We start from the raw sequence: 11,860 nt of genomic DNA, 5'->3' as shown, positions 1-11,860 counted from the left end.
CTTGGAAAATAAAAATAAAAGTAATTCAGATGCCCTTAAAACCACCACCACCTTGTTTACTTCTTGCAATAAATAAACACCAGCTCAGGTAAATCCTATTTCCAGAATTCAGCAGCAAATGAGTGTGCCCAGATGGGCAAAGAGGCCAAAGGCACCTGGCTTGTACCGGGCACGGTGTGGCCACAGGAGCAGGGCAGTGCCTGTCCCCTGTGCTGGCACTGGCATCTCCAGCCCTGGGGACAGCTCTGGGCCTCTCATGGAAAGGACACCGAGGGGCTGGAGCGTGTCCAGGGAAGGGAACGGAGCTGGGAAGGGGCTGGAGCCCCAGGAGAGGCTGAGGGAGCTGGGAAGGGGCTGGAGCCCCAGGAGAGGCTGAGGGGGCTGGGAAGGGGCTGGAGCCCCAGGAGAGGCTGAGGGGGCTGGGAAGGGGCTCAGCCTGGAGAAAAGGAAGCTCAGGGGGGACCTTGTGGCTCTGCACAGCTCCTGACAGGAGGGGACAGCCAGGGGGGTCGGGCTCTGCTCCAGGGAACAGGGACAGGACAAGAGGAATTGACCCCAAATTGCACCAGGAGAGGTTTAGGTTGGATATTAGGGAAAATTCCTTCACGGAAAGGATTGTCCAGACCCCACCAGTCCCTTCTCTCTGTTTGGTATAGGAGAACTCCAATCCTTACACCAGGGAAAAGTTGCTCCTCAAACTCAGAAGACACAAAATTCACCTCTGTGAGAGCTACACACAAAATCCACCAGGATAAACAGATTTAAACAGGTTTTATTCATAAACTGTTTGGGGAAAGGAGATTTACTGATGTACAAAAAGTCAAGAAATGAATTGACTTTCTTCTGTTTGTGAATCCCTTCAGGCACGTTTATAAATTCCCACCATAATTGCTAAGAGAACAGCACATCTGCACACATTTTTACTGAGCCTGGGCTGTAATGAACACTGCATTTCAGAATTGTACAGAAAACACACTCCTGTAGCCAACTTGCAACTAGCATTCCCAAAATTACTAGCTACATGCTACACAAACACCTTACAATGATAATCAAGAGGTACATTATTTCTCTCCTTTTTTATGCATTAACACAGTAGGATGTGTACAATCAATCACAAATTCTATGGTTGATTTACACAGGTTTGTAGTCAAGCTTGGACTCCAGCTTCTTGGAATCAGCCACTTTCCTGACAGCTTTCATGAAATCTTCCTGAACTACGAAGTCATGATCAGCACGGATCGCAAACATCCCTGGGAGGGAAGATTTAACAGTGTGAAGAGACACAACATGAAGTTTCACTCAGATTCAAATGAAAACTGATCCAGGTTACACTATCTGTACGACCTTCCCATGTCTTGGATGTTGGGAAGAGAAGGGAATTCACCCTTCTGAACTAAGGGAGTACTAAAAAGAAAACTTGCTTAAACTCTGAGTGTGCATTTACTGTGTTACTCAGCCTGCCCATGCAGGCAAACTCCAAGTGCACAAATTTGCACGTGAAAAAAGCATAAAATAGCATCAACTCTGCAGGTACAGGGGTACCAAGAGCCCTGAATTCTCTCCAAAAAGGAGAAAAATGTGTACAATCCCTGTTTCTGGAATGTATCCGGTTCTAATGAGACAGTGGGACACATCACGATCAGCCAACAAGTGGCTGGCTCAGATCAGCTCAAGTGAAATGTTCCAGCAGAATGTTTTTGAGCTCCTGGGTTTAATCCACAGAGGAACAGCTCCAAGATTCAGCATTATCCAAGATTTAGCACATCCAAATGAAGAGTTAAGGAATTACCTGCTTCAGTACAGACGTTTCTCAAGTCTGCTCCGTTGAAGCCATCTGAAAGCTTCACGATTGCTTCATAATCTGTTCACAAAACACCAGCGCCCGTTAGGAATAAATCACCCTTCCCCTTAGGGATGCCAATAAAATACAGATCCAGCTACCAAACTTGGATTTCAGTGCAAACAGAGCTGCCCACTGGGCTGATAAATTAACTGGAATCAGCAGCTGTATCTGCCCTTCCATTAAAACAGAAATGTGTGGCAGCCAAAAGCTCGTGTTATATAATTAAATCCCAAAGTTACCAATTTGTGGTTACAAGAATCAACATGAAGTGCAAAAGCTCCATCAAGGCAATGTTCTTATCATTTAAATGCTGTAAAAACCCAGAAAACTTATCTCCAAGTGGTCATAACTCAGTCCCTTTCCACTTCCAACACTCCATCTACTAAAGGCACTTAGTGTCTTAATATATTAAGCCTGATGCTTTATGCACATATATTTACTAAAAGAGTGGCCGTGGTTATAATTCAGTGGAAATTAATTTCTAAATCACTGCTGAGCCTCTAGTAAGTTCTGATTTTTGCAAGGCTGCTTATTAAAATTATCAACTCCCTGGAAAACTTTTCAGTTTCCCTTCGGTGTAAAATTCAAAACATTTGAATTGAATGTTTTTATCTCAAGAATCCAAAAGCTCCTAAAGATGACTAGTTCTTCAGCTGTATTTTAATTCCATGTAGTACAATGTCATATAAAAAAAATATTTTCATAATTGGAAAGTTAAAAAACCTAAGTGAGGGGAATGAACAAGGTTGAACAGTGCAAGGTTTGAGTTTAGGGTTTTCAGCAGACACCAGGATTGAAGCAGGAGAATCTCATGCTTGAACCTGAGCAAATCCTTATCTTTGGATTTTAATCCAATTTCCACCTCACCCTGCTGCTAAGTTCAGGCCTTCCTTTTGGGGTATCAAAGCTGAGCATCACAGTCTTTCCACATCACATGCAGGAATTTAGCAAGGACCTGACACCTCACCTTGCTGAACAGCAGAAGGAATGATCCCACCCTGCTCCACTGCAGTGCCAAAGACACGAGAACAGGATGAAGCAGAATTCCAGAATCCCACGATGGTTTGTGTTGGAAGACACCTTCAAGACCATCTCATTCCAACCCCTGCCATGTCCAAGCCCATTCAAGCTGGCCTGGAACACTTCCAGGGATCCAGAGGCAGCCACAGCTTCTCTGAGAAAACTGAGCCAGGGCCTCACTGTCCTCACAGGGAAGAGTTTCTTCCCACCATCCCATCTCTCCCTGCCCTCTGGCAGTGGGAGGCCATTCCCCCTTGTGCTGTCACTCCATGCCTTGTAAGAAGTTTCTCTCCAAGAACTTTACCTCAGGCTCATGATTTGCTTTGAGCTCCTTCTCTCCTTAGCCTGCAGCCACGTGCAGGTTTAAGCCAACACTGCTGCTAAGAAAAGCAGTGCCCAGCCCTGGCCCTCCCCCAGCTCCCTCCTGCTGTCCCTGAGCTGAGCTGCAGCTGTTGATGCAGCCAGATGGTGACTGGGATCAGCTCCAGGGGCTGCAGGAATCGCTGCTGTCAGCACAGAGGGGGTGGGGGTGGCACAGGGCCCTGGGGCACTGCTGCACTCCCAGGCAGCCAGCGCTGCTTTAAAGGCAAATCCCAGCCCCAGCTTCCTCCAGGAAAGCTGGGAGGAATCGATGTGAAAGCAGGACTCTGGGCAGCTCAGAGTAACACAGTCCTTAAATAAACCCTCCCCACTTTATCCTATTATTGTGCCCTTACACTCCTGAGAGAATGATCCACACTACTACCAGACAACAATTTTGCTTATGCCATCTCCAAGGTTTTTCCCTGACTTTTAAAGATTGCTGCTTTCAGTCTTCTTCATTAGCAGTATTTCTTTCATTGAGGGGTGAATGAAAACACTCTTTACTTGCACTAAGCCATTCCATTAGAAACAGGAAACTGCCTGATGAGAACCTTGCTGATTTCCAGTTTCCAGCTGGGCTCCGAGGGTTTATATTCAGTTTTCCTTTTCAAAGACTTAACAACAGTTCAATCAGGATGCATTTAAAAATAAACCAAGTAGAATTCCAAGAAGGGAAGTTGTGTGGGCAGCGTAAAGGTGGGAATACAATCAGAATCACTGTAACAACTCACCCTCTTCCCATCCCTACAAACAGCAGCAGGAATGACATCCAGGGAACTTCTACTTACCTATCTCACCATGTTTAGTGATAGGACCTGCATGAATCTTCAAAATATCTAATCTGGCTTGTTCATTTGGTAGATCGATATCTAGGAAGAATTACAGCTTCAATCAAGCAGAAACCCACAATTCCCATGGATTACATCTTCCTTCCAGCCACTGGGAAGCAGAAACTCACGGATTTTTCTATCCAGCCTTCCGGGCCGCAGCAGGGCAGGGTCCAGGGTGTCAGGTCTGTTGGTAGCCATGATCATTTTAACTCTGTGCAGAGTGTCAAATCCATCCATCTGATTCAACAACTAACAGGGAACAGAACTCTGGTTTTAAACAACCCCAAATCTTCACAGATTTGTTTTCCTACCTAAGTATTCTTCAAGATTAAAAGCTCTGAAGTAAAAAAGAATCCTACAAGGCCTTGAGCTCCCTGAATATTCCATCCCAAGCAATGAAGAGCTGAAGAGACCCTGAAAATGCTTTGCCCACAGAAAAGGACATTGAGCAAAGCTGAGCTCAGACGTGAAACACTTGACTGAAACAATGAGGCAAAGAAAATACTGCAAGGACTGAAGGAGCCAGTGGCTGCCTGACACATTTGGACTGTAGTGCACCAAGGCCAGGACATTCCAATTAGACTTGAAGATCAGCCTCTGGAATACTAATCCACGCACAGGAAGGCATTTCATTGTGAACACTCAAAGCACTTGCTCTTTGATCACAGTGATTTAATTCTCTATGGAAAGCAGACACATTCTTTTGAACCAGACAAAGTGTTTGCAAACACAGGCCAAGGAAGGTTCCCCTTAGCTTCAGAATTCCTAATTGTCACCAGTGGTTTTAATATTCTCTTCACCCAACCCAGTTTATCAAAGCAATGAATACAGAAACAAAGAAATACAAGTGCTCCTCCTAGCTTTGAAAATCCAACTGCAACAGTCCAAAAATGTTACAGACTGGGTGTCTTTGGGACTAAAAGAGACAGAAAGAGGAGTTCTGCAAACCTTCAAAGATGCAGGGAGCAGCAGTAAGCAAAAGAAAATATCCCAAACCATTTCAGCAATTTAAAAGATTCAATTAGTCTCCACACTGAACTCATGGCTGAGTTATCAGGATGTGCAGAATGTGCCTTTTGTAAAAGCAGCAATTAGTTCACTTCTAGTTTAAGATTATTAACCCAGAAAAGGTACTGCAAAGCCAGATCCCAGGTAACAATTCACACCTGTACTATTATTTACCGTGGCTGCTCAGGCCACAGTCAGAATTGGACACTCACCTCCATCAGAGTCCTCTGAATTTCTCTATCAGCTGATGTGCCTTCGGAAAAGCGGCGCCCACCTGCAGCACACCAAACCCATCAGTTCTGCTACTTGATTTTTGCCTTTTAAACGGGGGGAATTGCCTTTACAGCTGACTCCAGCCTTAAAAGGAGAGCCCAGCCACCCCCCAGGCCACGAGCCTTACCAATAGCATCGATCTCATCCATGAAAATGATGCAGGGCTGATGATCTCGGGCATAATTGAACATCTCTCGGATCAGCCGAGCGCTCTCACCAATGTATTTGTCCACTATGGAACTGGACACCACCTTGGGAAGGACAGAGGGCCTGGATGAGGAGACTTTCCTCCAGGAAAGCTGGGAGGAGTCACTGTGAAAGCAGGACTCTGGGCAGCTCAGAGTAACACAGTCCTTAAATAAACCCTCCCCATTTTATCCTATTATTCTCCCCTCGGAAAAGTGATGCCCACCTGCAGCACACCAAACCCATCAGTTCTGCTGCTTGATTTTTGCCTTTTAAACGGGGGGAATTGGCTTTACAGCTGACTCCAGCCTTAAAAGGAGAGCCCAGGCCCCATGTGTGTGGAGACAGTGCCATTACACACCTTGAGGAAGTTGCAATCCAGCTGGCTGGCAACTGCTCTGGCCAAAAGGGTTTTTCCTGTGCCTGCATAGACAAGAGATTGAAGCTGTTTAATTACTCACTCAACACTGCCTGCCGGTGAGTTAGGAAGGAGGGGAAAAAAGGAAAGGGAAAGGAAGAGGGAGAAAAAGAAGAAAGTAAAAGAAAAAAGGGAAGGGAAAAGCCAAAGAAGAGACAGAGAGAGGAAAAGAGAGAGGAAAAGAGAGAGGAAAAGAGAGAGGAAAAGAGAGAGGAAAAGAGAGAGGAAAAGAGAGAGGAAAAGAGAGAGGAAAAGAGAGAGGAAAAGAGAGAGGAAAAGAGAGAGGAAAAGAGAGAGGAAAAGAGAGAGGAAAAGAGAGAGGAAAAGAGAGAGGAAAAGAGAGAGGAAAAGAGAGAGGAAAAGAGAGAGGAAAAGAGAGAGGAAAAGAGAGAGGAAAAGAGAGAGGAAAAGAGAGAGGAAAAGAGAGAGGAAAAGAGAGAGGAAAAGAGAGAGGAAAAGAGAGAGGAAAAGAGAGAGGAAAAGAGAGAGGAAAAGAGAGAGGAAAAGAGAGAGGAAAAGAGAGAGGAAAAGAGAGAGGAAAAGAGAGAGGAAAAGAGAGAGGAAAAGAGAGAGGAAAAGAGAGAGGAAAAGAGAGAGGAAAAGAGAGAGGAAAAGAGAGAGGAAAAGAGAGAGGAAAAGAGAGAGGAAAAGAGAGAGGAAAAGAGAGAGGAAAAGAGAGAGGAAAAGAGAAGAGGAAAAGAGAAGAGGAAAAGAGAAGAGGAAAAGAGAAGAGGAAAAGAGAAGAGGAAAAGAGAGAGGAAAAGAGAGAGGAAAAGAGAGAGGAAAAGAGAGAGGAAAGGAAAAGAGAGAGGAAAAGAGAGAGGAAAGGAAAAGAGAGAAAGGAAAAAGAGAAGAAAGAAAACAGAAAAATGAAAAAAAGAAAAAAAAAGAAAAACTAAACATAAAAAGGGAAAGAAAGAGAAACAAAGAAGGCTCTGGCCCCACTCTTAAAGCAAGAACCAAACACTTGTTGCCCTTTGCTGAGACTCACCAGGGGGGCCGTACAGCAGGCAGCCTTTTGGAGGGATAATTCCCACACGCTGGAATAATTCTGGGTTTGTAAGTGGCAGTTCAATGACCTGTGAAGGGACAGAGAGCAAACTGAGCCTCTGAGTTTTAAACAGTTAGTGATGCACATGCCAGCCTGTTTTTCACCTATCTGCGTTATTTATTGGCAGCATTTTTGTGTGAGAAACAGTTCAGTAAGAAAATGTGAGAGATCCTATGGATCAATCCACTCCCCTGCCCTGGCTCTGCAATTGCTGCTTCCTCTCAATGCTCTTTGCTCAAATCACATCCCTACTGTCCTAATTCTATTCCCCAGAGCAATCCTGACAGTTTTTGAGCAAAATTCCAGCCTCCTTTGCTGGCCCTCCCACTTGACTTCAAGGCACTCCCACAGCCTAAAGGGTCCTGGATCCTTTAAACCCTCTTCTCTAGAGGATCATCTTCATTTTAATCCCAGTCCAAGCACTTTAAATGAAACATGAAAAGCACTGATCTGAGAGGATCCTTGAACAGCCCCATGGTGGTGGAGGACAAACATCAAAAAGGTGGTTTTGCCCTGAAAAGCTTCACTGAGAGCATGGATCAGGATCTGATGGGGGTTTGAGGCACTGAGTACCTCCCGTAACTCTCGGATTTGTTCCGACAAGCCTCCGATCTCAGAGTAGGAAACATCTCCTGGGTCTTCATGAGACATGTTATAAACCAGTGGATCCACTTCCCTGGGCAAGTACCTGGAAAACAAGAGTTAAGAGGAGATATTTTTATGGTGTAGACACATTTATAAATTCATAAAGTAATTCCCATAAATTTTACAGCAATATGAACACTGTTTCTTCTCTTCCCACATCATGTGCTGAAAAAAACAGAAAAAAACCCAAACCTAGCAAAATTTTTGAAGTTTTAAAACACAGCTTAAAACGTGGCTGAAAATATTGTAATTATTTTTCTAAAGAAAAACCAATTACTTTTTAAATCACATAAAACAGACACACAGGTCTTCCCTCAAAATAACTGTCCTTACTTAAGCATTGCTTTGCAGAAAATGCTCAGAAAATATTGCAGAAGTGATTATTCAAGTCTTTGTGTAATGTTTTTCCCCCTTTTTATGGTGAGAAGAGCAGAATCCTACCTCATAATAGTCAGAGTGGTCATGTCCAGAGCAACTCTCGTCCCTGGCTTCAGCTTACTCTTGTCAAGCTAGTCCCAAAAAAAGGAATTCTGTTAGAACCCCACTCCGACACAAACCCTGATCTTAGCCAAAATGTTAAATGTTCACTGGAGTTTGCACTCCTTGCTCCATCACGCACAAGAAAAAAGAAGGCTACAGAGTGACACACCAAGCAGTCATTACCTTACCTCCACCTCTTTTAAAACAAAGACTGTTTTCTAGTCCATCATTAATTTTTAATTCTACTGCTGTCAATCTGACTGCATCAGTGGGATCTAATCCTCTCCCCTCTGCTCCACACAGGAACTGCTGTTTCAGAATAACTAAGCAATCCTCACAAAAAGTTCAAATTTTTCCTGTGTCATTAGTTCCCCTCTTTGAAGTCAGCTGTTCACTTATTACTCTTTCACCTTGGATGCCTCCTCTCCTGCCTCAGCAGTTTTTGCCTGCTTATTCCATTTTCATGGGACTTTTTAAACACATTCCAGTACACCCTACTAAATTTTGCTGGAATTAAAAGAGGATTTTGTCAATCCTTTTCCAGGGCTGCTGGAAGTTTCCCATTGTCCCTGCTGGGGGATTTATAAGGTCCCTTGCCACGTGGGTCCTTGACACTCTGGAAGGGTTTAGGATCAAGCTGTCCCTTCTCCCTTACTCCAGTCACTACTAAGGCCTCTCTCCAGCTTCCTTATCCAAAGAACTTTGTAACAGCTTGGAATTCTCTCAAGATTCAACTCTGCCCAACAGACTGAAGTTATTTTGCAGTGAGAAGAAAACAAAGAGAAACTACTTGACCTTCTTAGCTAATGCACTTGAGATAGGGAAGTAATTTTGCTCCCACTTAAGCAGCCTTGCTCTCCCCCCTCCTGAGCAGCAGCAGCTCAGCCAGGAGGGCTTTGATCAAAAACTCTAGTCCAGAAGAAATTGTTTGTCTTTGATATTTTGACATTTTGAAAACAATCAGGGTTTTTTTTTTTGAGCCTCTGGTAGCAAATCAAGGATCTTTTAAGATAAAAGAGTGTTTTTAGTGAAGAATAAACTCCAAAGTGCTGGTTCATCCAAGGACAACCTATCCCTTCGGATTCAGCTCTGTTTCAACACAGAACATCAAGATTACCTCACATGCCCCACAGTGGAATTAATTTTACTTATGTCCCAAAATTCTGCAATGAACATCAGTTTCTCTCCAGAAAGAGGAAAAAAAGATAAGTAAAGATAGGGATAAAGATAATGGCTTGAAACAGACAGAGAGTAGGTTTAGATGGGATTTTGGGAAGGAATTCCTGGCTGTGAGAGTGGTGAGGCCCTGGCAGAATTTGCCCAGAGCAGCTGTGGCTGCCCCTGGATCCCTGGAAGTGTCCAAGGCCAGGTTGGACAGGGCTTGGAGCTTCCTGGGATAGTGGAAGGTGTCCCTGCCATGGCAGAAGGTGGAATGGGATGGACTTTAAGGTCTCTTTCAACCCAAACTATTCCATGATTATGATATACAGTGAAATAAATAACATTAAATCTAAAACTCAGCAGCATGACAGCAACAGTCACCGCACAGCAACTGGGAAATTACACAATCAATTCTCATAATAATTAATTTTCAGAGAGTCCAAAATCAGGCAAAAGGACAGAGTTTTGACTCAAGAAAAATCATAAAACACGTGCAGGGTCCTGGGAATGCTGTGGATTATTTTGTCTCCACCAGAAGTTACCCTGCTACCACTACAAAGGGAGAGGGGAGCAGGTACCAGTGCAAAATAGTGGTGTGCACATTAAAGAAGAAAAAAAACACTCCACTAAGGACCCAGTGGATGAAAAGCAATGCTAATATTCCACAGGAAAGCAAATTTTAAATGAATATTCAGACAGATCAACTACCTGACGGCGACAGCCAACCACGTATCTTGGTCCATTTGTAGCCTTCACAATGACTGGAGAAAGAAAATTAAAGAAAAAACCCAAATTTACTCGATTCACCCTCTGAGCTGTGATTCTGAATTAACCAGGATGTTTTTTGCCAATAATATGATCACCAACACTTTAATTCTTTACTTCTCCATAACTTAAACAAGATTTAAACTTCAAAAGCTTATTGTTTCATGGCTGCCCCATCCCTGGAAGGGTTCCATGCCCGGTGGGACAGGGCTGGGAGCAGCCTGGGATAGTGGAAGGTTGGAATGAGATGCTCTTTAAGGTCTCTTCCAACCCAAACCATCCCATGGTTCCATGATTTCCAGAATCTCAGAGAATATAACAGCTGAGTGTACTCACACTTCTCCTCTGTCAGCTGTTTAAGAACCTCACCAACGATCTGTGAAAGAGTAAATACAGCATCAGCCTCAGGGGAAATTAACAGGGCTCAGACACCCTGTCACCCATCCCTAACCCATCGGCTCCTGCTGCCAAAGCCCCTCTTTGTTCTACCTGGACTGCTCCCACTTCCTCTTCCTTGATGTCAGAAATGGATGTAAAGGTTACTGCAGGAGGCAGCACAGGATGCCAGCACCTCGCTTCCCTCACGTACCTGCCCGACGCTCTGCAAGGCCTTGAGATCATTTTCTGACTTCTCATACTGCTTGGTGAGTTCTTTCAGCTGTTCCCTTACTAGAAGAGGAAAGAAACACAGGATTTTGGTACCCTTCAACCCCACAAGAGCACGGGACCAGGCCCTTTTCCAGCAGCAGAGCTGCAGGTAGAGTGAGCCTGGGAGACCAGTAAGGACCCTTGAGCTAATGTGGAGAAGGGAATGGAGCTGGGAATGGGCTGGAGCCCCAGGAGAGGCTGAGGGAGCTGGGAAGGGGCTCAGCCTGGAGAAAAGGAGGCTCAGGGGGGACCTTGTGGCTCTGCACAGCTCCTGACAGGAGGGGACAGCCGGGGGGATCGGGCTGTGCTCCAGGGAACAGGGCCAGGACAAGGGGAAATGGCCACAAGTTGTGCCAGGGTAAGTTTAAACGAGATATTAGGGCAATTTTTTCCACGGAAAGGGTGGTCAGTCCCTGGTGAAAGGCTGCCAAGAAAGAATGAGAGTCTCCATCCCTGGAGGTGCCCAAGGAACGACTGGACGTGGCGCTCAGTGCTCTGGTCCACTGACAAGCTGCTGACAGTCACAAGCTGGTCTCGCTGATCCCAGAGATCCTTCCAAAGCTAAATGACCCCGTGATTCTGCGACCCTCCGGAGCTCTCCCGAGGGCACCGGGGCCCAGCGGCGGCGCTGGCAGCGCCCGGCCGGGCCCATGACGAAGCGCGGGCAGCGCCGCGGCCGCCGCGCCGCCTCTCGGGGGCTCCGCGGGGCGCTCAGAGACGCCCACCGCCCATGCCCTCCCGGCCCGCCGTGCCCGCGCTCACACTCCTTGAGGCGGCCGTCGATCTCCTTGTGCTCCAGCAGCTTCTTGCGGTAGTCCTGCAGCGCCTTGTCTCTGGGGTCCGCCATGGCGAGCAGCCGCCGCTCATAGGGAATGCCGGGAAGGGCCATGGCGGCGGGGCCGGCGCGCGGCGCGGCGCCCCCTGCCGGCGCGGCGGACCGCGGCTGTCGCGACAGGCGGCGGCTGTCGTGAGGGGCCGCGAGTGGCGCAGAGCCGGGCCGCGATGGGCCCGGGCTGGGTCAGCGCTCCGAGCGCGGCTCAAGGCGCGGCCGCGGAGTGTGGGTACAGATCCATCCTCATCCCTGCAGGGATGCAGGGACTGTTGTCGTGTTCTCGGAACTCACCCCCTGCTTGGGGTGAGCCGGAAAGGTGGAAAAGTCTCTCCTCCAA

General features: G+C 46.3%; 1 protein-coding gene across 1 annotated transcript; it reads right to left on the bottom strand.

The window, feature by feature from the left end:
- Window positions 1-752: 752 nt before the first annotated feature.
- PSMC6 (proteasome 26S subunit, ATPase 6) lies at window positions 753-11,617 on the bottom strand. The gene is made up of 14 exons (XM_068192068.1): window positions 11,454-11,617; window positions 10,633-10,712; window positions 10,380-10,419; window positions 9,987-10,039; window positions 8,079-8,146; window positions 7,566-7,680; window positions 6,933-7,020; window positions 5,885-5,946; window positions 5,465-5,588; window positions 5,277-5,338; window positions 4,185-4,305; window positions 4,015-4,095; window positions 1,790-1,861; window positions 753-1,250 (listed from the first exon to the last, which is right to left on the bottom strand). Exons 1-14 carry the CDS (start codon window positions 11,578-11,580, stop codon window positions 1,132-1,134), a joined length of 1,212 nt encoding a protein of 403 aa, XP_068048169.1. The 5' UTR covers window positions 11,581-11,617; the 3' UTR covers window positions 753-1,131.
- Between the last annotated feature and the right edge of the window lie 243 nt (window positions 11,618-11,860).

The sequence above is a fragment of the Anomalospiza imberbis genome, chromosome 6 (assembly GCF_031753505.1).
Source record: "Anomalospiza imberbis isolate Cuckoo-Finch-1a 21T00152 chromosome 6, ASM3175350v1, whole genome shotgun sequence".
NCBI lineage: Eukaryota > Metazoa > Chordata > Aves > Passeriformes > Viduidae > Anomalospiza > Anomalospiza imberbis.
Note: the sequence above shows the minus strand (reverse complement) of the source record. Positions and strands in the feature narration are given on the sequence as shown.